Source organism: Camarhynchus parvulus, chromosome 17 (assembly GCF_901933205.1).
Source record: "Camarhynchus parvulus chromosome 17, STF_HiC, whole genome shotgun sequence".
In the NCBI taxonomy this organism is placed as follows: domain Eukaryota; kingdom Metazoa; phylum Chordata; class Aves; order Passeriformes; family Thraupidae; genus Camarhynchus; species Camarhynchus parvulus.
The window spans coordinates 11,357,884-11,384,670 of record NC_044587.1 but is presented as its reverse complement, the minus strand read 5'-3'; the positions used below and the strand labels follow the sequence as shown (position 1 = coordinate 11,384,670).

The following is a 26,787-nucleotide window of genomic DNA, read 5'->3' as shown; positions in this document are numbered from 1 at the left end:
CCTGTGCTTGGGAGGGACCACAACCAACACCTGATCGAGGAGGAGAGGTCCCCTTCTCCTAGTTCTGACCTGAGTGTACACGGGATGGAGTGGCCAGGTAACCTTTACCAGAGGTGCAAGTTACAGAACTAACTTCCCATATCTGCTGCCTTTTTAGCCTCTGCAGTACACAGTGGCGCGGCCCCCTCCATCCCCAGGAGAGTAAGGAGGCGACGGCCCGGCCCGGCCCGGCCGGCCCAGCCCGTTGAATAGTGAAGCCGCCGGGTCGAGCCGCCATAACGGGCCCGTGGCGCTCGCGTGGTCACGTGAAGGGACGCTGAGTCACCGCATGATCCCGAAGCGGCGGGTCACGTGACCGGGGCCTGCGCGGCGGCTCTCGCTGCGCGGGGCAGGCGGAGCGGCTGCTATGGAGTCGGCGTTGCTGCCCTCGGCCGTGCTACTGCTGCTGCTCCCGCTGCTGCCGTCCGCCCGCACCGCTCCCGGTGGGTGTTTCGGGCCGGACCCTTCTGCCTGTCACCCCTGCTCCTCGAGCCGGACCCCGCTGCCTGACTTCCTCCTTCCTCGGCCAGAGCCCCGGCCCTCCCATGGACGGGATCCTCTACTAGCTTTTCCAGGCCCTGGGCAGGACTCCGAACTAGCCTCGCTGGGCCGGAGCCCATAGCCAGCCTGGGGAGCACCGAGAGGGCGCTCCGAGCTCCCCGGGTCCCAGTTCCCAGGCTAGGTTGTGCCGTACCGGGTGACCTCGCCTGTTGTCGGTTTCCCCTGTGCTGATGATGCCCCCTCCAGCTGCCCGGGTCGTGTGGCCCGGCCTGGAGGAGCGGCTCTTTCCGCAGGTGCGGGATCACTTCAGCTTCGAGACCTGCGGCAACGAGACCTTCCCGCAGCGGTACCTGGTGTCGGGTAGGTCTCGTGGGTGCTGTGGCTTCGGGCTGGATTCCTTTCTGTTTAAGTTTTAACTGCCTCTGTTCCGATGTAAAGCAGGAGCTAGAGCACTGGGCAGCCAAGAATCAGTGTTAGCCACGGGCCAACCCTGTATGAGCCAGGCATTCCCCAGCATTGTCTATATCCTCCTTTCCTTTTTAATCCACTTTTTACAAAGGCATGTACTTATAGAACAAGGCGGCCTGGCTTTAAATTGAGAGTAGGCTTAGACTGCATATTAGAAAGGAATTCTTTCCTGTGAGGGTGGGGGAGGCCCTGGCACAGGTTATGTAGAGGAGCTGTGGCTACCCCATCCCTAGAGGTGTCCAAGGCCAGGTTGGACAGGGTTTGGAGCACCCTGGGATAGTGGAAGGTGCACCTGCCCGTGGCAGAGGGGTGGAACTGGATGAGCTTTAAGGTCCTTTCCAGCACAAACCAATCTGGAACTCACTCCTTGCCTTCTGTTCTGGCTGTGTGGTGCAAAGGGGAATGTGGGGACTAATCTCTCTGGAGCAAGAGTAGACTAGAAGCAGGAACTGTGTTAAGCTTGCACCAGAGCTGGCTCTGTGTGTGTGTCTTCAGTTGACGCCAGCATCTCTTACAAGTGCATGTAATCGAGTGTTCTGAATGTGTTAGGAAAAACAAATAGTGACTGAAATGTTGCGCTCTGTACTGATCATTTTTAGGAGTAAAATGCAAACCACTAATCCAGCCCTCTTGGGTTAGTGGTTTGCATTATTTAAACTTGTGCAACTGTAGATAGCTTAATCCATGTGAAACAATGAGCACTGCCAACAAGGAGCCAGCGTGTCTCATTTTTGGGTCACTGACAGTAAAAGAGAAAAGGCCTTTTTAAACAGCACATGACTAAAAATGCAGCAATTTTCATAACCAGTGTCACATGTTTTTCAACCCTGCCTATGCAGAGGAGTTGGGGAGCAAATTGCAGGGAGAGAGGAAAGGTGGACTTGGGAATAGCAACAGACGTGAGCACTGCGCAGCTTTGTACCCACCTGCTGCTGCCTCCCAGCTGCATTGGGGTCTTCAGATGCTCCAGCTTGCCTGCTGCTCTGCAGCTTGTTTAGCACCTGTGCCAAGTTGTGTGTTTCACCAGGCATGAATTCATTCATCAGTTCAACCCAAAGATATGGATACACCACTGAATTTTGAGAGCATACCCAAGGCTGCAGTTTCACTAATTAGATGGCCCTTTCTGAACAGAGTGTTGGAATTACATGGTTTGAAGCATTGTGCAACTTCTACTTGTTTTCTTTTGAAGCATTATGTTTTATCTGTGAGTCCTGGGCAGAGCTGAATAGGATTTGTGAGGAGTAAAATATTATCTGGTAAATATTACCAGTTCTGGTAAATATTACCAGTTCTGCTGGTTTATAAAGAGTTTCTTACTCAAAATTCCTGTGATTCCATTTCCCTGTGCTGTTTTTTTGTGCAATATGAGGCTTTTCAGATTATCATCAAGAAAACAAAAACTAATTTTGCAACAGGGAATATGATACTCCTGAGTTTAGCTAGCAATTCCCCAGGATTTCAATCAAAAAACAAGTACCTTTCTAAGGAGCCCATCTGGCTTGGTTTTGGCTCCTGTGATGGTTGTTTACTCCAGGAGCCATGAAGCACATGAGGAGAAGAGCCAGAGGAAAGAGAACACAGAGCACTCCAGTTACCTGCCCAGTATCCAAAGCAAATGCATCATAGTCAGTTGGCCTCTTTGTTAATGAAGAGGAGCAGTTTCACTAATGAGAGGTTTCAAATCCCATTTCAAGCCAAATCTGGCTTTGTCAGTTGTGTGCTGAGAATGAGAATTAAATTTGGGCCTCTCTGTTCATGGAAACAGCCTCATGTGACAGCAACATCCATGGGACAGCTGTTGTGCAGGGTCTCTTTGGGTGATGTGTTGAAATCAACACTTAACTGATGGTCTGAGGTTTGTCATCGAAGAAAACTATTTATTATCCCTCCTAATTCCTGCGCAGTTTATCACTAAGCTAAAATCAAATGTTTGTTAAAGTCAGCAAGCACTAGAGCAACTGTTTGTTAGATAAGCCAGTGTTAGCATCAGAGCTCAGCTTGTCCTGCCAGACTCAATTTGCATTCAGTTATAAAGTGATCTGAGGATGAAGCACATTATCTTCATATATCATCATATATATACACACACACATATGCATGTGTGTTACATATATAACATGTATCAGCATATCCTGGGCTCCTCCCCACAGTGTGGGCAGCAGGTGTGTGCGGGGATTCTGTCCCTCTGCTCAGGTAGAGGAAGGCAGTTCTACCGGGACCCCACTGGTAGAACTGCCTCCAGGCGCAGGGACCTCAACACAAGAAGGATGTAGAGCTGCTGGAGTGAGTTCAGAGGAAGCCCCAGTGATGATCTGAGAGCTTGTGTAGCAGAGCATCTCACCCTCTTCCAAGAGCTTATCTGTCGTTTGTTAGCCAGTCAGATAATTCAAACACGACAAGCTGTGTTAGTGTGAGTGTTTTGGGCCCATAGGTTAACACTGGTCTGGTATTTCCCAAACGCCAATAGGTACCTTACTGTTGACATGAGATCTGACAACATAAGCTGGATTTTGACTGACTGATAGCCGTTCACTTTATAACTATAAAAGTCACCAGAAACTTTCACAAAGCAGAAATCTGCTATAGATTCTGCTTCACGAAGCAGAAATCTGCTAAAATATATATATTTTCTGGAAATATGTGGAGTTCCTCCTGTGAGCTGGGACATCTGCTTCGCAGTTACTCCCCAGGGGTTGAGTGAACCCTTCTCTACATTATCACCATTTCAGTGGTAAATTACATTTGACTTCTAATCAATACTATTTCTTTTGCCTGTTTTAATACAGATACCTTGATACAGTGCATTGTTCTATGGTTTACTGTTATCGACTAGTAGTTCTTTAGTTTTATATACTGTGTAGTGAGTAGTTCTGGTTAAGATCTTTTGTCTGTTATCTCTTGTCTGTTTAATAAATAATTCACTTTTATAAGTAGATCCAATTTGCTGTCATTAGAACTGTGAGCCAGAGTGATTCCTTAAATTTAAAATGTTGCCAAAATTTGAGGCTAAGGCAGGCCTTGTCTGAAGCTTTCCCTTGTCTCGTGACAGCTGGAGCCCCTCTGCTCTGGAGACAGGTTGGGAGAGTGGGTTTGTTCAGCTTGGAGAAGAAAAGGCTCTGGGCAAATTTTATTGCGGCCTTCCAGTGCTTACAGAACATTTGTGAAAAAACGGGGGGGTAGCTTTTTGCCAAAGCCAGTAGTGATAGGACAAGGAGCAATGGTTTGCAGTTGACAGATGGTGAATTTGGATTGGATATAAGGAAGACATTCTTCCCTGTGGGAGTGGGGAGACCCTGGCACAGGCTGCCCAGAGAAGCTGTGGCTTCCCCATCCCTGGAAATGTTCAAGGCCAGATTGCACAGGACTTGGAGCAGCTTGGTCTAGTTGGAGGTGTCTTTGCCCGTGGCAGGGGGCTTGAACTGGATGATCTCTGATGGTCCTCCCCAGCTCAAACCATCCTATGATATGTAATTTACAACTTTATACCTCACAGCAGGTGTATCAGATAGACGTAGGCAATTCCCTAATGTCAGTTTACTGTGAAAATTTAGCTGTGCAAATGTTTTGGAGTGAGTTGGGCTCAAAAGGGTATATAAATGGGAAATCGCTCTTTTAGGGGGCAGCTGTCTGCAAACGACTTGCAGAACTTGAGATTTGAGGTATTTTTCAGGCAGAAGTGAAATTTTCAGGCCATGTAGTGATCTTATGGAAGCTCTTATTTATCCCCACCCAAATGAGCGATTTCTGGAGCCTGGCCTTCCTAACACTTTGTGTCCCAGATCAGGTCTCAGGAATCAGCCTGTTCACGGAGTTCTTCCTTGTTAACCTCCTACCCAAAATCAAAAATTGACTCATTTCATGCACATATTCTTTGTTGTGTTTTGGGGGATATTATGTGTTTTTTGTGGGTTTTGGGTTTTTTTATTTTAATTTTTAATTTCTTTCTTTCAATTGCCTCAGCAAAGTTCTGGAAGAAAGGATTTGGACCCATCTTTTTCTATACTGGCAATGAAGGTGACATCTGGACTTTTGCTCAGAACTCTGACTTCATATTTGAGTTAGCAGAGGAACAGCAAGCACTTGTCATTTTTGCTGAACATGTGAGTATTTTAGTAATGCATTCTTTAGAGTCCTCTTCTGTTCAGTGTTACCAAATTCAGCTTTCTGCAGGTCTGGAACAGTGGTACCATTTCTTCCTGTGGAGCTGAGTCAGACCTGCTATAATCTTTCTCCCCATAACAGCAGATCTTCTTTTTGTAATCGTGGCTTTTGAGTAATTTTTTACTATACCTCCCAGCACTCCAGGATACAGACTGCTGTTTCAGTACAGCCTATGCCATGAATGATTTGCGTTTGTAAGTTGTTTCTACAGGCCTTAAACTCCATGTTGGAGTAGAGAGATACTTGGTTTGGATAATATTTAATCTCTCTACCCTGCAAAGTCCCAAGCCAACTTTTTCCACACTACTAAATCTACTATCTGTCATCTTAGGCATGAAGAGATTATCCTGTTCCCTTTTGTAGCTGGGAATTTCAGGAGAGATACACGTGCTGAGAACCCACTTGGCACCCACTGAAGCAGCTGTAATGTCCTGGCCATCCACTCCATGATCTGTCCTGAAAGTTTCTGTGTATGGTGCAGGAGACAAGGCACTTCCTCAGTTATGGACAAGTTAGAGGACGTCTCATACTGTGATCTCTTCATATTAGTGCACACTTAGCCCAGCTCTATAGTGAAAGTAGAGAAGACCCGTAGCAGCGTTGCCATAGTGTATCTCTTTCATTTCAGAGGTACTATGGGAAGTCTCTTCCCTTTGGAATTGAGTCAACACAGTTGAAGAAGACTGCTCTGCTCACCGTGGAACAAGCCCTTGCTGACTATGCAGTGCTCATTACTGAGCTTAAGCAGCAGTTTGGTGCTGCAGACTGCCCTGTCATTGCTTTCGGAGGCAGGTAAGTATTGTGTGGACTCCTTCCCTTCTCTGCATCCTTTTCCAGCCAGAGTTATGTTGCTGTAGATCTCTTTTGCTCTCAAGAAACTTCTCAAGGCAGAGCTTTAAGCTGTCCTTTTGAGAGCAGATGTGCCTGTGCCTCAGCTCCCATGAGCTCATAACCAGGTTCCACTCTTCTTTCCCATCAGGAATTAGTCTCCATTTGTGGTTGCTTTGGAGAAGCTCCCCTAACTGGATGTTTCTAAGCTTCTTCGATGTCTGAATCATCCAAAGCTGCAGAAAAAAAATAGCTTGGAAAGGGTAAAGGGAAAATAGCAGCCTTGCCAGTCATAAGCAATGTGATGGTGTGCCAAAACCTGAGAAAACAAGCACTAATGGGGTCCCTCAATCTGCTTTCACGAGGTGTTAGCTACAATGAACCTCACCTGAAATGTTTCTACACTAATGCGTACAGCATAAGGAACAAACAAGAGGAGCTCAAAGCTTAGACCCAAGCCCAGAAATTTGGCACCGATAGCAAAAGTGAAGTCTGGTAGGACAAGTCCTGTGACTGGAGTGCCCTGTTGGATGGTTACAGGCTCTTCAGGAGGGATAGGGCAGAAGAGGTGAGGCAATGTCATTGTACGTAGTGGAAGGGATAGAATGTCTGGAGCTCATAGTTGGCAATGGCACAGTTGAAAGCCCCTGGGTAAGAATCAAAGGACAAATAAATAATGCAGATGTCACTGCGGGAGTCTACTTTGGATCTCCCAGACAGGATGATGATACAAGCAAATGATTCTTCAAGAAACTAAGGATGCTTTCAAGTCAACTTCCCTTGTCCTTAGGGGGGCTTCAGCTTGCCAGAAATCAGTTGGGAGAATCACACAGTACACCCTAGGCCGGGAGATGCCCTGAAAAACCCAGATGACAACTTTATGGCACAGTTCTTAAAGGAGCAGAATTGGAAAGATACCCTTCTTGATCTCCTGCTTGGCAACAGAGAGGATTTTGTGAAGAAAGTGGGGGTTGACAGCTGTTCTGGCCACTGCAACCATAAAGCCATCAAGTTTAAAATCTCTTTTGACAGGAGGAAAAGTACCAGCAAAACCTCAACTCTGGCCATGAGGAGAGACTTCAGTAGACTTCAGGCTGCTCAGGGAATTATTGAGTAAAGTCCCCTAGGAAAATTTTTGTAGGTGATGGGGTCCATCTGTGTTGGTTACTTTTTAAATATCACGTGTTAAGGGCAAAGGAGTAGCAATTCCCAAATGTTGAAAGTCAGGCAGGTGAGGCAGAAGACCAGCTTGGCTGAACAGGGATCTTCTCTTGGAAATAAGATGAAAAAGGAGGTTGTATGCCCAGTGGAAGCAAGGTCAGGTGACATGAGAAGAATACAGAGACAGTGCTCCCCCCTATAGGGAGAAAATTCATGTGATTAAAGCTTAATTTGAGTTGAAACTGCCAAAACTGGGGAACGATAAAAATAGTTTTTTAAGTACACTAATTGTGAAAGGCAATGTAGAAATAACATTGGCCTGTTCCAGGATGAGGATGGTCACCTCACAAACAGGGACAGAAACAAGGCAGAGGTGTTTATTGCATTCTTTGCCTATGTCTTCACCATGGCTGGCAGACCAAAAGAGCCCCAATGTCTTGAGCTGGAGGACCATGAATGCAAGAATAATCAGCTCCTTCTTGACCCTGAACATGTGCAGGATCTGCTGCTCCATCTGGATCCCTACAAATCTCTGAAGTCTGTTGGGATTCATCCAAGAATCCTCAAAGACCTGCTGATGTCATTGCAAAACCTGTCTTGATGATTTTTGAGCAAGCTTGGGAATCCAGAGAGGTTCCAGCTGACTGGAAGCTGGCAAACATTGTCCCAGTTTTCAAGAAGGGCAGGAAGGAGGACCCTGCAAACTACAGGCCTGCCAGTTTCACTTCAGTGCTGGTAGAATCTGAGAAGATAATGGTAAATATTATTCTGGGAGATATTGAAAAACCACCTGGACAGCAATGCAGTCATTGGTCGCAGCTAGCTTCAGGAGGGGAAAGTCCTGCATGTTGAACCTGATTTCTTTCTATGATGGAGTAACCCACCTGGTTTATCTAGGAGAGCCAGTAAATGTCATTATTTTGGACTTCAGCAAATCTTTTGATGCTGTCTCTTTTAAAGATTTTTTCTGGGCAAAATGTCCAGCATATGGTGGGTGAGCAACTGGCTCACTGGTTGGCACAAAGAGTTACAGTGTCTGGGGTAACACCAGGCTGGTGTCCAGTCACTGGTGGGATTCTGCAGGGTTCCATCCTCAGCCCTCTTCTCTTCTACATCTTTATTAAGGACCTGGATGCAGGACTTGAAGGAATACTAAGTCAGTTTGCCAACAGCACTAAACTGGGAAGAGCCATTGACTCCCTTGAAGGCAGGGAGGCCCTGCAGAGAGACCTCAGTAAGTCAGAGAGATGGACCAACTGTATGAAGTTTCCCAGCAAGTGCTTGGTTTTTCACCTAGGATGGGGCAACACTGGCTTTGTGTATGGAGTGGGGAATGAGAGGCTGGAGAGCAGCTATGGGAAGGGACTCGGGGGTCCGATGGCATATTGGATGTGAGTCAATAGTGCCCTGGCAGCCAGGAGGGCCAACCGTGTCCTAGGGGGCATCATTGCTGGCTAAGTCAGGGTGGCAGTTATCCCACTGTGCTCTGCACTGAGGTGGCGTCACCTTGTTTAGGGTAACCACAATGTAAATATGTAAATACATTAAGCTATTAGAGAGTGTCCAAAGGAGGGCCATGAAGATAGGGAAGGGTCTGAAGGGGAGGCCTTAAGAGGAGTGACTAAGATCACTAGGTTTGTTCAGCCTGGAGGAAACTGAGGGAAAACCTCACTGCCCTCTTCAGTATCCTGTGGAGGGATAGCACTGATCTCTTCACTCATGACCAGTGACAGGACTCAAGGAAACAGCACGAATCTGTGTCAAGGGAGGTTTAGATTGGATATCAAGAAAATGTTTTTCACCCAGAGAGTGTTTGAACACTGGAACAGGATCCCCAGGGAAGTGGTCATACACCAAGCCTGTTGGAGTTCGAGAAGAATGTGAACAACACTCCCAGGCACAGGGTGGGATACTTGGAGTGTCCTGCATAGGGCCAGGAGTTAGGCTTAGTGATCATGATGGGTCTCTTTCAGCTCAGCATATTCTATAACTATGAAAATGAGAAATTCCTCCTGCAGGATCAGGACATTTTACATTGGAAACACAGGAAACTAATAATTGATAAAATATTCTTTCAAGGGGCCACACAGCTTTTTATTAAACACAGCCTCTAACAGCATCCAGCCATTTTCATTGTAGGTCTTTTCATAATTCTGCTCTGCTGCTCTTTGGTTCCTTGCAGCAGTCCTTTCCCAGAGTGCTCACTATGCTGCAGCTGGGTGGATGTGATGTCCTTGTTTCTTGATGGATCCCCTCTCTTGCAGTAGAGGGGTGCTTCCCTCCAAAAGTCTTCTAGAAGTGCAGGGCTTTGAATTCAATTGCAGTGAGCTAAAAAGCATTTGGCATGATAGTTGTCATTAAGCCTTCAGCTCGTTGCGGGGTGGTGACAGAACTGTTGATCTCACGGAGGTTTTTACTGTGATTATCAGGACAGTAGCTAGAGTAGGAAGGCCCAGAAGCTGTCCTGGGATAGGAAGATGGGAGAGGGATTCATCAAAACCTCCTAGCTGGCTGCATGTTAGACTGCAGCTCTCTGTGTGTAATTGAGGGCACAGTCTGCAGCAGCCCTGAACACAGTAAACCCAAATGAAGAACACTGAAATATGGCAGTGCTGGAGAAGCACAGCATTTCCTGGGAGAGAAAAAACAGACCACTTCTGGTGCTTATAACTGTGCCAAATAAACTGAAATTACTTGCAGGAGGTTTCAGGTAATGCCAGTCTCCAGGGCTAGAGAAATGCAAATTGCTTTACACATGAGTGTTGTGGGAACGGTATTTACTGAATCACTTGAGGTGGTACAGAGGGAGATTAAGTGCTTTTAAACTTGGAGTTAGACCAGGTTTAATCTGTGTTTTGGGGATGTCATTTGCCACCCCCAGTGGACTCAGAGGAACTCTGCAACCATCAGCAAATTAATGACTTCTGTCATCCTGGGTCTATCTAGAAGCTTTTGATCCATGTGTAGATTCTTGTCCTGGCACTGAAGCTACCAAGGTAGCTTTGACTTTTCTTGTTACATTTGTTAACTTTTCCCCTTCCCTGTTTTTGTGCTGATCAACTACGCAGCTGTTATTTGGGGTGCCCAGGGAGAATAGCCTTCACTTTCCAGGAGTCGAGCATGTTCTGCCATGTTCATGGACACCTTTTGCCAAAACCCTGGCAAAGTTCTGACTAGTTCTAACTAGTTCTTGTCATTCTGTATGCAAAATGTACAGTGTGTCTTCTCTCTCTGAACAGTGAGTGCTTCACTGAAACCCTGCTTTGCTCTGCTGTGAAGCTATTGGGACATGCTCAGGATGATGCAAAGTTAAATACTTAGGCAGGATTTATGTTTGTCTACAGAAGCAAACTGAGCTGCTGTGTTCCTGCCAGAGCTGGTGTGAGCATTTGGGGAAAGGCCAGTAAGAGCACTGTGTGCTGGTCATTGGCCATAACTGGATCAACATGAGGATGAGGCACAAAGCATCACATGTATCCATGAACATCATGCATATCACGGAGCATGTGTGAAAACATGAGGCATCACAGATATTCATGAGCTTATTGTTACCTTGGTTTAGGTGAGCCTGTAAATGTTGGCCTGAACTTCTGAGTTACTACAAGTTGTCTGTTAAAGGAAATAACTCTTGTCTCTCTTTGGTAGCTATGGAGGAATGCTGAGTGCTTACCTGAGGATGAAATACCCAAATGTCGTGGCTGGAGCATTAGCTGCCAGTGCTCCTCTGCTGTCTGTGGCTGGGCTTGGAGACCCCACCCAGTTCTTCAGGGATGTCACAGCAGTAAGTAGCATCTCTTTTCAGGCGCAATATTTTCTTCCTTTAGGAATGCTGTTTCTTTTTTCTTTTCTAGGTGTTTAAATAGATATCTGTCCTCACAGCATCACTGCTAAGCAGGGAGTGCAATTAAATGGTAACCTGAAAGGAAAAGCAGTGGCTGCAGCATGGCCGAGTGCTGCCTCTGCTTGGGCAGCTCAGAGTTCAAAGGTGCTGCTCCAAGAAGCACAACTCCATGCCATTACCTTTAGTACCACTAAGAATTGACTTTCCCTTTTCTAGTGGCTTGACTGTATTACAGTCTGAAATTTTTCCCGTGTGCCTGGCTGAACGCCTTTTGGATAATATATTTTTCAAATCCTCTCCCAAAATGCTGTATTGGTACCAATGATTCACAGCATCTCCTTAGTCCAAGGTGATTGCATTTCAGTGAAGAACTTGGAAATCTTCATTTCATAACTAAAAATATGCAAGGTGTCTCGGGATCACTTAAACTAAAATTTAAATGTGGCTTTTGCAGTTTAAGGCCATGAAAAGTTGGTGTTAGGACTGACTTTATCTTATAAGGAAAGAAATGTACTAGCTGGTTGTACTGAAATCTTGTGATGGTGTCTGTTCTGCCTCTTTTTTGATATAAATTTCTAGATCTGGGTGACACAGATCGCTAGTCTGAGCTATCTTTGTTGTCCCTCAGTTGGAACTGAGGTCTGTGCCTGGTGCAGGAGCCAATGAGCACACAGAGCTGAGACCTTTCATGCTTTTCTGCCCAGAAGTATTGCTAGGCTATAGTTCATTGAGCTGGCACCTCTCTTTGGGGCCTTTGAAGGCTTCTGTACAAGTTACAACAAACAAGTTGCTCAGAACTTGTTTCACTAGTCAACTCATGCTTTTCTGCATGTTCTCCAGTCAGTGTCAGTTCACTATACCAGGGTGGTCTGACATTAGCATGTGAGATGTCTCAGGGGTGAATTTTACCTTGCGGCTTAGTCTTAGGTTACCTTCGGGCCACCTTAGCATTCTTCTCCCCATCCCTCTGGTCTGGAGGTGATTAATCTTTGTTGACACATTCTTGTGTTACTTTGCTGTTGTTCTCCACTTTAAGGACCACACCTGTGTATGTAACTTAAGGTCTCTTTGTTCTTCTTTATATACACGAACAACTTGTTTCTATGCAGAGACTTACAAAACAGATAGCTTTACCAGTAAGTATAAAGAAGAGACTATTAAAATAAACACATTTTAAACTCCTAAGTGCAGAAAAGAATAATAGACATCTTGTCTTAGAGTTATACATTTTCAAACAAAAAATGTAATGCCATTTTGTGTGGAAAAATTCACAGTGCCAGAGGTTTATGTCCAAAAAGGAGACAGAGGAGTCCTGTAATTTTATTCGAATAAAGGGAGAGGCCATGAGGCATTTCCCATGGGGTCTTTCAGATGGTTTGAGAATGCAATCCCCTTTCTATCCTAATTTCCTGGATGCATCACCCTCTTCCTTTCCCCATTGGCTGAGGTACTTGGAAGGTACAGACTTCCTGAATCACCTACTCTGTCCCCCTTTTCTGTGCACCCTTCCTTTTTTTTTTTCTTTTATATAGCAAAACACTGTTCATAATTCTATTAAGCCTTTGTTCTTTTTATGAAAGTTCAGGAATTTAACATGGCCTTGGCTGAGCAATGGCCCATGTCAATTAGTAACATTTTCTAGAACTGGTAGTTTCTTCTGTTACTTCACTATCTATAAGTCCCTGGCCCTATCTACAAGCAGATTAACAGTCTGTTTGTAAAGACACATTCATCTAATTCCTTTCAATTTAGTCAGCTAACAGGCCCTGCAGTGGGAATTTCATTTCAGCATCCTTGTCTTGCTTCAGCTGTAAATATGCTGGGAGTCATTACATACCCTCAAACTTAGGGTGTGAAAAAATCTTTCCAACTAATTTTAAAATCTTTTCATGTGAAAAAACTTTCCAACTAATTTAAAAATCTCTTTTCTCTGCAGTAGTAAGTCAAGCTCTGGGCTGAGCTCTTAAGCAAGCACTATGTGGTTTCAAAGTACTCCCTTCCATCTTCAGTGTGGAGGTTGCTCTGATTTGCAACTTATGCATCTGAAATCTGATTGTTCTTCTTGCTGAGAACACCTATGAGAGCTGTTAATCCCAATGAAGGCACATGGAATGACTGCAATTCCTCCTGCCTCTGCTAAGCTGAGCTGTTTCTGGTCTGTAAGGGTCCTCATGCCAGGCAGTGCTTGGCAGCAGCCTAGCAGTGCCTAGAGGAGAGCTCAGCCATCACAGCAGCCAGAGCAGACCTACTCCTCTGTCCCAGGCTAAACTATTCCCACACTCCAGTTAGAGCCATTAGCAGGTGAAGATCAATAAGCACATCCAGAAGGATTTTTGGAACTCCTAAAGGGATGCCCAGGTAAACAGTGAAAAACTCTAAAATTATTTATTTAAACATAATTATCCAACAAAGGCAGAATTAGGAAGAAAAGAAAGGTGCCAAATCTATTTTTTAACTGAGGGTGGGTCTTTATAAGAAAAATGCCTAGCTAGTGAATTGTGGTTACTTACCTTGCTCTAGCAGGGTAAAGAGACCTCAGAAGAGCCCTAATAATTCTTCTCGTTACAAAACACTGGTTGCCAGCAGACCTAATCTGCCTTACAGCTTGAGAGAGGAGAAAGAGCTTGAGTTCTTTGCGCCTTCAATCACAGAAACAACTTCATCCACCATAACCAGTCACAGCTCTTCAAACCTAACTTGAAGTGCTTTTTCAGGATCAGTAATGGTTTTCTTAAGAAAAAGGACATGGTCATTTGGCAGGCCACTAGCAGGCTTAAGAAGAAAAGCAGATCTTGGTCTTGTACTTCCAATGCATAACTGACTTCTCCTATGGCTCCTTCTCACAGGCAAAGTGCGGTTTCAAGGACTCTGCTCTGTGTTTAAAACCAACAAAACCCTTATGACTCTTGCAGCCTGCCTCTCTCTCTGAGGCATGCCGCATATTCTCTTGCTGCTTCACGTTCAGCCTGATGCTCCATGAAGGGCAGAGTGTTCTGACAGGTCATCCCAGCCAGACCTGGTGACACAGCTGCTGCTTGGCCTGAGCTGTCCAGTGTGGCTTCTGCAGAGACATGCTGGCTCTCTGAAAGAAAAGGCAGAAGCACTGGTGTCACTGCTTATGGAAATGCAAATGAGGTGCTGAGCAGCGGGCCAATAACCCCTGTCATTTTCTGATCTTTCTGGCAGTTCTTTGTGTTGCAGCCTCTTAAGTATCTCCTGTCATCTCATATCTTTTCTGTCCCTTCAGGATTTTCAGAAGTCCAGCCTAGGCTGTGTCACAGCTGTCCGTAAAGCCTTCCAGCAGATCAAGGACCTGTGCCTGAGTGGAGGTAAGAAGGGAGCCCTGCAGATGGCTCCCAAGGGCAGCCAGCATTCCCAGACATGGGGGGAAAATGCTGATACTGCTTTACCTCAGCTAGTTGTTCAGATGAGTCAGTGCAGATGCCCATACAGCTTCCTCTTTCTGCTTGTACAATTTATATTTTTCTTTTATTAACAGTTTCAGTTAGCATTAAAATTGGTAACCAATACTGAAACATAAGTGTGGTGTTACATTTTATTTAAAATAAATATTTATCTCTGTCTCACCCCTCAAAAATGTACCGTTTATTCCAAGCCTGTGATCCTCCCCTGAAGTATCATGAATCTGTAATCCCATTGGCCAAAGTCTTATTCCACGCTCACCTTGAATCTCCCTGTTAAGCTGTGCAAGGGAGACCAGGCTCTCTTTTGGCCTTTTTCTCCCTAGGCCCTTCCCTTCCCAGCACCTTCCCTTCCCTTCCCAGAACCTAACCTTCCCTTCCCAGAACCTTCCCTTCCCAGAACCTTCCCAGAACCTTCCTTTCCCTTCCCAGAACCTTCCTTTCCCTTCCCAGAACCTTCCTTTCCCTTCCCAGAACCTTCCCAAACCTTCCCTTCCTGGAACCTTCCCTTCCCTATGCGTGTGGTGCCCGTACCCTGAGCACCCATGGTTCTTCTTCCCCTGCCTCCCTCCCCTCCCACCACCCCACTGCCCTGTCTCTCCTTGCAGTAGACCAGCCATCACTTGTGCTGTTGTCCTTGTCCCTAGAGTGGATGTAGGTTGCTAAACACCACCCAGTGCAGCAGCAGCAGGGGCAAGAGACCTTAAATCACTAAAATAAATATACTTGAAATGTTTAGTTTTTTAAAAATCTCTCCCTGTAGTTAAAGTCCTGCCTTGATGTGTGTGGGAGTCAGCATAGGAGGTTCTTGCGTGCTGTTGGGACTCCTCTTTCCTAAAGACTGTCCTCAGAGTGTGAAATGTCCCTTTCCCTGGTCCTGGTGTGGGGTTTTTGGGAAGGGGAGAGGCAATGTGAGGTCAGTGCTTCTGCTGGATTCCTCCTTGCTCAAGGCAAGCTGCTACTCCCCCCTTCTGTAATAGCTACACGCCTGTCCAGACCCAATCCAAGGCAGATCCAGCCTTTCTCAGCTGGCTGTTTCGGGAGTGGGGGCAGGGGAAAGGTGTTGGCTCCATGCACAGAGCTTCCCATGCTCCCCTTGCAGTGTTGTCTCCTATGTTACTCGTGTCCCCCCACCACCCCAGAGCCCCCCCTCACCCAGCACTCTGATGGGCCCGGGGTGGGAGAGCACAACTGTCCATCAATAAAGGGAAGCTGAAGCATTTGAAGAAAAAAAAAAAAAAAAAAGCTCCACAAAACTAGGGAGAAAAGAGCCAAAAGAGAGCCTGGTCTCCCTTGTACGGCTTAACAGGGAGATTCAAGGTGGGTGTGGAATAAGACTTTGGCCAATGGGATTACAGATACATTATACTCAGAGGAGGATCACAGGCTTGGAATAAACGGTACATTTTTGAGGGGTGAGACAGAGCATACCATTTAAATAAAATGTAACACCACAGTTCACCCTTCTTTTTGTTAGAAAGAAAAGATGAAGAGAAAAATGACAATTAACAATTTAGAAATGAAGCAGTAATTACACTGTTTTGCAGCATAGAAATAAATAAATTGCAGTGAGGATTATGTTTTAAACAGTCCATATGACTTGATGTTTGCCTTTGGTGGTAAGTATTGTTCAGTTCTGAAAGGGTGCTAAATAATAGTTTGGTGGGGAGTAACCTTTTTTATTTTTCTGGAATAGTTAGGGGATTGGTAAAAGGCAAGGTACAGTTACTTTAACACAGCACAAAGATAAAATGAGCATTTATTGTAATAAACAGGTTATGTGGGTCCATATTGCAGATTTTAAACGAATTTAAAGCATGGGTGAGTTCTTAAAGGGCTTCAGCCTTTGGCACTAAGCTTATATGAAAGTTTTGGGATTGGCCTTTTCAGCGTGACTGGCCTAATGGTATCACTTTTTCCAATTGGCTTTTCAGACCACCACAGCCACCCCTTTTAGGCTGAGGCGCCAACTTCTGCTGCCTGTCTCAGGGACAGGGAATCACCTGGAGCCCCCCGGACTCCAGGCAGGTTTGCAGCCTCAGATTCTCACCCTTTGATCTGAGCTTTACTGATTCTTTCACTTTCCAACTGGTTTAACCCAGAAGACCCCTTGGTTTTAGGTCTTTAAAAGAAAAACAAAAAGAAAAAAAGGAAATTTGGCTTCAGCTACTACCTATGCTCAGGGAGCATTCACCACAAAAACCATCAAAATACTTTCCCAGACACCATTTTAGGTTGTCAGTCACCCTCAGAACCTACTGAGGACAGCATAAACCCAACAGCAATTTTGATTCGGCAGTCTAATACTATCTGAACACTCACTGTTAAAGAGACAATCGAAAACTGCTTCTCATTGGATCTACCTTTGTGACCTGACAGGCCTCTGCTTTCTAAAACTGAAAACAGGACAATCTGCAATATGAACACACATTTAAACTAGAAAAGCATAATTGTAAAAACTACTTCATGGGGACAGGAGGGAAATGGAGAGAAGACAGGTATTGGATAAGAATGATAAAAAGGTTAGAGGGTTTTAGGATAAAAGTTCTAGCTGACGAGCTCTTTTCAGCTCAAGTGGATAGGGATTGGGAATTGGGGAGGTTTTGGGGAGCCAGGGACTCTGCAAAAGAAAAATCCTTTCAGGGTACCCTGCGCCTTTGAGCGGTTTGCTCCCAGTGAACTACCCAAAATAAGGAAAAAAGGGGTATGGATTGCAGAGAAGAATATTATCCTGCTCTTGGAGTAATAGGGGAAGGAGATCATAAAGTAGAATTTTCAATTCAATTAAACATACAAGGCTGTTAAAACTGGTATTACAAAATTACTTAAGCTTTGGGTTTTGGTTTCTTAGCTTCTTCTCCTTCCAGCTCCTACCCTGTGGGATTTGGAAGGCGGAAGGTAGGAACTAGGAGTTGGGGGGGGGGGTTGGTTCATGAGAGACAGGGAAGGGGCAGAGTATGGGGGAGAAAAAGCAGGAAGAAAGGGATTTTAGGGAGGAGAAGTAGAAGATGGTGCCGTGCCATGTGGCTGGAGCAATCTTGGCTGATACATGGTCATGGCTATGTTGGATCTCTAGGCCATTCAGCCACAGCACACATGGTGGTAGCCATGTTGAGGCTTAGCCATGTGGTTGCTGTGCCGGGCTTAGCAGGACAGAGTGGATTCCCAGGAATTTGTTTAGGGGAAGGTGGGTTAGGGATGGAATTAGGAAGAAGGAACAGTGACGAGGGGAGAGAGTAAGACTGAGGAAGGAGGTCACAGAACTGACGAAAGCAGTTTTGGGGAATATGGGGCTCAGGCAAAGCTGAAATCTGCTTCCTCATCTGGTGGCTCCCCTGCAGAAACTGGTGGGCTTTGGTGCCTTCTTTCACCGCTGCTGTGGTCCAGGGCTCAGGCTTGGCAGTCTGCACGGCCCGTCCGCTCCAGGCAGGGGGCGGCAGGCTCGGCCCTGCTGCCACAGCGACCAAGTGGCAGGCAGGGTGCACTCCACGGGCCAGGGCCGTGCTGGCTGATGGTGCTGGGATGGTGGCATGGTGTCTCACGGCGCCTGTGCGTGGTGGTGGCGGGGCCACGACTGCAGCCCGGCGTAGCCACCCCACAGTGCCAGAGGTGGTGCTGAAGTGGTGTTCTGTGGGGTTCCGCGCTGTGCCCGTGGGGTGGTGGAGGTCCATTTTCATCTTAGGGTTGTTGGTGCTCGAGCCTCACGTTGGGTGCCACTGTTGCCATTCGTTTGTGGTCCCTGGGAAGTCCCCTGGGGACCCCTGAGCCGTATGTTCACTGGTAACAGCAGGCAGGCAAGCAGACTCCACGCAGCTTCTGAGGGTGCTAATTTGATGAGGTTTTATTGGGGGTCCCACCCCTGGAGCAGCATGGTTTCTGAAGGAGAAGGGGGAAAGGGGGAGAGAGGGAGAGCCTGGGGAGAAAAGAGCCAAAAGAGAGCCTGGTCTCCCTCCCTCGCATAGCTTAACAGGGAGATTCAATGTGGGCATGGAATAAGACTTTGGCCAATGGGACTACAGATACATGATACTTCAGGGGAGGATGACAGGCTTGGAATAAACGGTACATTTTTGAAGGGTGAGACAGAGCATACCATTTAAATAAAATGTAACACCACACATAAGTAGCTCTGTGGAGCTTTGCACAGTGTTAATGAAACCATTCTTTTGCACCAAAGTGCAAAACCACTTGCAGGTAAAAACCGCTTGCATAGTATTTACAGTTAGTAAAGCCATATGTTTCACCAGATACTTGTCCTTAATATCCACACCATGAAGAGCTGTTCTGGTGGGTATGAGAGCTGCCTGGCTCAGCTCACTGGACAGATCTGAGAAATAAGTGGAGGGCAGTCTAGGTCCTGAAGCAATCATCTAAGTCCCTTCCATCTCTAGTCTTGGACAGTTAGGATAGAAGACCTGGTGAAGACCTCTGCAATGGCTCCCAGATGCAGTGGGCTGATGCAGCATCTCCTGGAAGCTGTATGTGGTGTTGGGACAGATGTAGTGGCTTCTGGGTCTGTCTTGAGCCTTGGTCTGTCATGCTGTGTGTCAGGAGCTGTGTCCCTCCCAGCTGCTGCTGGTCCTGGGACTGCCAGAGTAGCCCAGGGGATCAAAATGCCATTTTAGCTTTGGGTAACAGCAAGAAGAATGTTACTGTTAACCAGTCAAGCTCTTCGAGCTCTGCCTGGGGCAATGCTTCCTGCAGCTGGGTGTAAGGTGGTCATATTTAAGGCTTCAGCCCTCAAGTGTGTATCCAGAGTCAGGTCCCAGGCCGTGGGTTTCCAAGCAAAAGCAGCCATGCTGTAGTGGTCAGCTGTAGAACAGGATGGGGACAGGATCTGTGACTCCAAAATGTAGAGGATGAAAATGAAGGGAGCAGCTTTCTGCAGCAGAAAAGCAAAGGTGTATGGGTACATCTTGAAGGAATGTCTTTAAAGATGTATGTCTGACTCCAGCTGACCTCTGCATCCCACTGATGTTTGAAGGCATGTCTTGAGATCTTGAGAATCTTGAGAATCCTTTGTGAGGACTGTTCTCATCTGGTAGTTCTTACTGCAGATGCACTCTCCTCCCAGGAAGCTGCACTTTATTTTCTTAGGTTTTTTTTTCCCTGGGGGTGGTGGTGGTGTTTGTTTTTTTGGGATTGGGTTTTTTCTTTTTTTAAAAAAAAATTTTAGTTGTTTTTTTTCTTCCCTCTGCCAGTTTTTCTAGTTTTTGAATCTCATTGGGTCCTAAATGTTGTACCTTGCTCTCCTGCATGAGAGCTTGCCTGGGGAGCCTGCCTTGTGGGACACAGCAGCCCGGCCAGGGAAAGGGCCTGCAGGCATGAGCAGGAGCAGCCATCAGGGCACGGGAGAGGACAGGCTGTACCAAGCTGTTCTGCTTACTGTTTCAGCTGGGACCAGTTCTGTCCTGGCAGGTGCTGATTCCTCCAGGCTCCCCAGGAAGCTCCATGAGGGGCAGAGCTTGGGCTCTGGGCCACACAAGGTTGTGACACTGCTCAGGGAAGCTATGCCTGAATGTTCTGTTAATGTGTGTAAATTTAGATGCAATGTGTCCTTTCCACTAAAAACCTCATCTTATATTACAGCATCTTACTCCTGAGTGAAACGAGATGCTGAAGCTTGGTATTACTTTCCTCTGTTGAAGTTTGCGTCTTTTATTTTCCTTTCTTTTGCAGCCTATGATGAGATCAGCAGCAAAATGGCCACATGCAATAAGATCTCTAACAAGGAGGATGTTTACCAGCTGTTTGGTTTTGCTAGAAATGCCTTCACCATGATGGCCATGATGGACTATCCATACAAAACCAACTTCACGGGTGACCTCCCTGCCAATCCAGTGAAGGTGAGGACACTGGTGTGAGTGGGTGACTGGAGCTTAGGACACTGTCAGGCAGACACCATTGGTGTTGGTCACAGGGTGACAGGGTGTTGGTCACAGGGTGACAGGGTGACCAGTAGTGGTGGATGTTGCAGCCCTTCCAGTCTGACACTAAATCTACACAATTGAAACTTCTCTGTGATGGTGACTGCTGAGAGGTTTGCTGGAGTCACTCCTATTCTGCTCTGCCTTTACCTTGGACACAAACACCTGTGCAAGCTTGTTGACTTCAGCTTTTAAGTACTAAAAACTCGTAGCTTTAAAAAAAAGAAAAAAAGTAGTTCTGTTGTAGCCCATCTCAACATGCTTTCAGAGATGTATTTTTCTTGGTGGGTAAGGTTGAAGATGTGAAAATCAGGCTCTTTTGAAAGTATTGCTCAGGAAGCTGACATATCTCAGGTATAATGCAGAAAAATACCTGCTGCTATGGGGGCTGGGAAACGGGTGAACTTTCAAGAGAATCACAGATGGCAAAGTGTAGGAAAAGGGCCAAGTTCTCAGGGGTTTACAAAGACCTCTAAGACACCAACTGCTTTTGAAAGGTACCAGCTTTGATCCCAGATCACCAGAGGCTGTTGCAATTCTTGGTGTCTTCTGGTGTGTTGTCAAGCCCATGGGACTTCTTTGCCTCTGGCTTTGTGGCATTTAGGGTTCTTGTCCTACCCTGGAGCACATTGTGCAAGAGGTTTCACAGGCTCTGCTGCACTGGAACTCTGGACGTGCTGCCTCTGGCTCCACCAGGCATCCAGTTTCCTCCTAGGGTCTGTTTAATGACCTCTAAAATGGAAATAATTAGTCTGCACATTCCCCCCAATCCCGGAAAAGGGCATTAAAATATTCTGATTGTAGGAGGAACTGTTGTGTATCACTGTGGCTCCTCCATAGCTCCCTAACTTGGTGAAGGAAGTGTCTGCCTTTTTCCTGTCTCCTTGCTTCTATGTATTTTGTTGCTACAGGGGAAGAAGCTAAAAACGTCCAGACCTCTTGCATTAGGCCTTTGGAAAACTACTGAACCATAAAATATGTAAATAATAATTTTAATTAATCTTCCAGCTTAGCCCTTCCATAAAGCAACTGGTAACTGTTCTGTATGCCATTTGCCTGTAATGTGTCTTACCCAGGTTGGCTGTGAACAAATCATTGCCCATAAAGACCCAATTGAAGGCTTGTCTGCTCTTGTTGGTGAGTTAATATTATCAGTTTGATCTTTTATGTACTACCACGTGTTCTAGAAGCACCTGTCAGTAGACCTGTCACATTGCTGTGTCAGGGGAGCTAGTATGACTCTGATCGCTCTCTGGGACATTTTGCCTCCTGTTGATTTTGTCTGTTGGGACGTCTCACAGTGGCCCATAGCCTCATTCTCTCACCTTTCCCAACTTATTCTTGTCATGTTTCTCAGGCATTGAAGCCCCGTAGCCTGTTGTCTGTCCATGAGATGTGGACTTCTGAGATACTTAGTTCTTTTCTAGAGATTTACCCATACTCTGGCTCCAGCAGTCATGGGCTCAGTGCACATTCACTGAAGGAAGTTTTCTGGTCTCCTTGTTGAGAACAAGTCCTGTGGTCTTAATCCAGGGGCAAGGCAATCTTAAATACATCTTGTGTACACACATATACATTTATCTGTGTGAGCACTTATTTTGTCAGCCAGCAGTGTTTGTAAGGAAATTATTAACAGAGATAGAATTCAAAGAACTTTTGAAGAGTTCCTCATAAAATCTCTCAAGTTGCTTATTAAAAATGAGTTCTACCTTGGTCATTACTCAGAAAAACAGGTTCTGAGTGGCACCAAAAAAAAAATTAAGGAATTCTAACAAATTTAATGCAATTTAGTATGCCTGGGAGCCAATTTTTTTTTTCCAAGTGATGTACGTGCTCCAAGTCAGAAATATACCAATCCTTAATCGCTGCTAAAGATATTTGGCTGGCAGCTAGAAGCTTTCTTAACACACTAATATCTTGACAAACACTGTCATATCTACTGAATGTATTCACATGCTACTTCTTCTGTGAGGAAGAGTGGGAGTCTTGTTTCTTTGAGCTGAATAAGCCAAGGGTGGATTTCTTCCTCCCAGTTCTAGGGGTGCACCTCATGCCTCTCCCTGTCTCCCCAGCTGCATTCACTTGGTGGAGTTTAATCATACAAGAGGAATGATCCGCCAGAACTTTAGGCAGGGGACTGGCTTTCCTCCATACTTGACCCTCTGTGTCATACAGGAAAACACTTTTTTCTACATGTGCTTCACCAGCCCACCTCCTGCCAGGTAGAGTGTAGTGCCATGGGCTGTGATGCTGAACTGGCAACAGGTGAATGGGGACAATGTGAATGGAAATACTGATTGCTTCCAGGGCAATAATATTCCATCTCCTTAATGTGAATCCATTCCTCTACCTGCAGAGAACCAGACTAGCACTTATCTATCATATCATGTCTCAAGTGGTATTGCTGTCACATCAGGTTTGCTTGGTTCATGATAAAGGAGACTAGTGTCCCAACATGTCTTTGAAAATCACAGGGCTCAGGTTGCCAGAGTTTTGATCCACATGTAGCAATCAGAGCTTCAAAAGAAATTGAATAAAATACCACAATGGCATGGCTTGGAAGGTGTTTTCTTCTTGGAAAATCAGAGGAGTAAGCTGAGCAAGATGCCACAGGGACCTGCACTACTGAGCATAGCTGAAGCCCTGCCTGCTATCCAGGCTTTTAACCCATTACAAAGGAAATTGTCTAAACAGGACAATATTGCATTGAACTGGGGACAGTAACCAAGTTTGTGTTGTCTGAAGGAATTTGTCAGCCCTATGTAAAAGCTCTGCCATGAAGCTGGATTTTAACCTTGCACAGTTCCAGGCTCTGTGAGTTCTGTCCCATCCTTGCACACTCATGCAACCATTGGCTTGGTTTTGGCCATGTAGTTTGATGTGGGAGATGATGGGTGAGACAGCAGTTACTGACTGGTTTTGTGCTGTGTTCCCACCTGGCAGGGGTGTTCTACAACTCCTCTGGTTTGGCACAGTGTTATAACATATACCAGCTGTACCAGTCCTGTGCTGACCCCACGGGCTGTGGCATCGGTTCAGATGCAGAGGCTTGGGACTACCAGGTAAGAGGTTAGAGACCTCAGCAGGTTTCAGCTGCTGTCCTGTCTATGCCCCTGCCCCATGGCAGCTCTTGTGCTTCTCTTAGGCTTGCACCGAGATCAACTTAACATTTAACAGTAACAACGTGACAGACATGTTCCCTGAGATGCCCTTCACAGAAGCCATGCGTGAGCAGTACTGTTGGAACAAGTGGCGTGTGAGGCCGCGAGCACACTGGCTGCGGACAAACTTTTGGGGGGAAGGTGAGTTGTGCTGATTGCTTGTCCCTTTGTGTTACCCTGTAGCTGTCTCCGTTTCCCTCTGTCCAGCTAAACCCCATGAAGACAGGCACAGCACACTAATGAGTCCTGGCAGAAAGTCACAGCCTTGTGCTGACTTGAGCCAAACAGACCTTTCTGTATCTCTTTGGTAGAGAAGAGGATAACATAAAAACTACGAGTAATTTGTTCAATTATTTGATGTTTTCTGTTATTGGCATGTTTGCTGCCGTAGCCAAACACATTTGGATAACTGGGCAGGAAGGAGACCTCTCAATTATGAATTCTCTGAATTTCAGACCTGAAAAGTGCAAGCAACATCATTTTTTCAAACGGAGACTTGGACCCATGGGCTGGAGGTGGGGTAAGCATGTGCATTCCTATACCCTGAGCACAGAGCAGCCTTTGCAGGTGACATACTGCTCTCCCTCCCTTTCAGAGCAGCACTGGCAATTCAGTTTTAACATGAGTTTCTGTGAGCACCTGTTTCATGATGAACCACTGAGGGCTTTCGGGACACTACACTGAGTAGTGTCCATCAGCCAGGAATACTGATGGAACAAATGTGGCTTCACTGGTGCAGACACGGCAGGACCTTCCTTACCCCACACCCAGGGTCTAAACCACAACCTGATGTGTTTCTGTGTTCACACGCAGTTTCAGTGATGCCGGCCACGTGCTCCTGGCTCTCTCTAGTCTTAGCACACTTGGTGAGACCAGGTGGATGCTATGAGCAGCGACACAAACTAGATGTTTTGTCTTAGATTCAACAAAACCTCACAGTGCTGTCAGTGTCCAGTCTAAAATTTAAAAACCCAGGACTGGATTTTGTGTTAGTTGAGCTCCTGATTGAATACAGAAGCTCAGTGTTTTAGGCTGGCTTGGAATCCCACGAGGAACAGGCTGCTTAGGGTGCATGGGTCCAAAGGAGACCTAACTTCCTGTACTGTACAATACAGTACCTGTACTGGAATCAGCTGAAAGTTCCCACTTGTGGAAAACATTCCCTTCATTTGGGACAGGTGATCTGCTTCATTCAGACTGTTAGCTGTGGATACCAGCTGTACCAAGGATGTCTTCCCATGCTTTTCCTCAGTCTTGCCCAGATCATGTTCTAGTTTTCAGAACTCATGTCCAGTTCTTCCCAGTAACTTGGTGAGAACTGATCTTTGCTCCTTCTCCTCCCAGATAAACAGCAGTCTCAGCCCTTCACTGATTGCACTTACCATTAAAGGAGGTGCCCATCACCTTGATCTCCGGTAAGTACCAAACTTTCCTTTGCCTAGCAAAATCCTGATTCCCTGGGTATCTATCTCAGCAAGCCACAGCCCAAACAACCACGAGATATTTTAGAATCACAGAATCATAGAGTTGTTGAGGTTGGAAAAGATCTCTAAGATGAACCCAACATTACCACCATGTTCACCACTAAACTATGTCCTCGAGTGTCTCATCTTCAAGTTTTTGAATGCTTCCAGGGATGGTGAATTCAACACTTCCCTGGGCAGTCTGTTCCATTACTTTGCAAACCCTTCCAAGAAGAAAATTTCCCTGTTCTCCAATCTTAAGATCTCCTGGTTCAACTTGAGGCTGTTTCCTCTTGTCCTGTCCCTTGTTACCTGAGAGCAGAGCCTGACCCCCACTGGGCTACAATCTCCTGTCAGGGAGTGGTAAAGAGCGAGATGGTCGCCCCTGAGCCTCCTTTTCTCCAGGCTGAGACCCCCAGCTCCCTCAGCCATTCCCAGTGCTCCAGACCTTTCTCCAGCTCCATTCCCTTCCCTAGACATGCTCTATCCCTTCCATGTTTTATTTGTCAAGGGGGACCTAAAACTGACCTCAGGATTTGAAGTGTGGCCTCACCAGCACCTAGCACAGGGCAAGTACCTAAAGAGGATGGGTACAAGGCTATTGCAGCCCAATGTAGAAGAGTGATCTTCCCCAGAACAGGGCTCTTTCAGCCTCCAGGGATGCTGAGCTGTGCAGAACTTGGCACTCAGCTCACCTACTGTCATTAGATCATGTTCTTGCGCAGGGGTTGGCACAAGTGTGAGACAGCCTGCAGCAATCAGTCACATGAAGTAGTCCAGTGCCATCTGGCGTAGGCTATCTGCCTTTAGGCCTGGAGCAGAGGGACCAGCAGCCAGCAAGGGCAAGCTTGGGCCCGCTGCCCAACTGTACTGGAGATCAGACACTGCACCCTGGTTTCCAGGGCACACATGTGAAGCACAAACCAGTCAATCTCTGTTCTTAAAATCGCAGACTCTGCCTGTACAGGAGGCAAGTACCAACTGTCCAGTAACTGACACTGCTCTACTTTCCTCTGCTTTTTAGGGGACACAACCCAGCTGACCCCCCATCTGTCACAGAGGTGCGCAAGCTTGAAGCCAGGATCATCAGCAGCTGGGTGAAATCTGCAGGCATGGAGCAGCTGCAGGAGCAGCACGCAGGAGCTGCAGCAGGCAGCCAGCCCTGAGCCCTTCCATCCCCGCAGCCCATGTGTGCAGCTACCACAGGACACAGCAGCCTGCTGCACTGGTTCTACTGCACTGGCTGGGACACTATTCTCTCCTCTGCCATGATGGTGGGAACTCCCTTTTCCAAAGTGTTCCACTTACACCTCATTGAGCATGAAAAGAAATACAAAAGGCCAAATCACTGACAGAAGCCAAAACCACATTTTCTGGTCTCCATACTTGCCTGCTCAGAATGAGTGCTGTTACAAAGGGCAGCAAAAAGCATGCCTGGAAGGTCGAAGAACCATCACAGCCCTGAACAGGATGGTTGTATGAAGCACCTTAAGGTTGAAAATAAACTATTTTTTGAAAAAAGGAAATACTAGAGGGTTAGTAGAAAAGCAGAGGTATAATTATGACTGACACAGGGTCACGGTGAGCTCCACTAGTGACCAGTTATCTAAATCAGACTATCAGTCTTAGCCAGAGCTGTGGAGTGAGGCTGTTTTAGTTTTAGCTTGTCAAAGAGATTCCAGTTGTTGAGATGAAGATTTACACTGTTGTCACTCAAGGGCTGTGTATTGGTGACCAGTAGAGTACACTTCCACTGAGACATCTTCAGAGCTTTTTTTAATCAATTACAAGTATATTAAAGTCTGTAATATA

At 46.3% G+C, this 26,787-nt stretch overlaps 1 protein-coding gene across 2 annotated transcripts; it reads left to right on the top strand.

Moving 5' to 3' along the window:
• DPP7 (dipeptidyl peptidase 7) lies at nucleotides 1-26,787 on the top strand. Of its 2 annotated transcripts, none has more exons than XM_030961239.1 (13): nucleotides 1-97; nucleotides 787-900; nucleotides 4,972-5,111; nucleotides 5,801-5,964; nucleotides 10,807-10,942; nucleotides 14,250-14,331; nucleotides 20,104-20,270; nucleotides 21,428-21,488; nucleotides 23,295-23,413; nucleotides 23,497-23,653; nucleotides 23,968-24,032; nucleotides 24,857-24,927; nucleotides 26,000-26,787. In XM_030961239.1, the coding sequence occupies exons 1-13, from the start codon at nucleotides 85-87 to the stop codon at nucleotides 26,139-26,141; spliced, it is 1,431 nt and encodes a 476-aa protein (XP_030817099.1). In that variant the 5' UTR covers nucleotides 1-84; the 3' UTR covers nucleotides 26,142-26,787. The 2 variants fall into 2 exon arrangements, with proteins under 2 accessions (XP_030817099.1, XP_030817098.1); XM_030961238.1 differs by lacking the exon at nucleotides 1-97 and adding an exon at nucleotides 341-482.

Excerpts from the sequence above, each read along its gene's own strand:
- DPP7 (XM_030961238.1), top strand. The coding sequence starts at position 407 with ATGGAGTCGGCGTTGCTGCCCTCGGCCGTGCTACTGCTGCTGCTCCCG. Across the intron at positions 901-4,971 it reads GCAGCGGTACCTGGTGTCGG|CAAAGTTCTGGAAGAAAGGA; the intron begins GTAGGTCTCGTG and ends CAATTGCCTCAG. Across the intron at positions 5,112-5,800 it reads TTGTCATTTTTGCTGAACAT|AGGTACTATGGGAAGTCTCT; the intron begins GTGAGTATTTTA and ends CTTTCATTTCAG.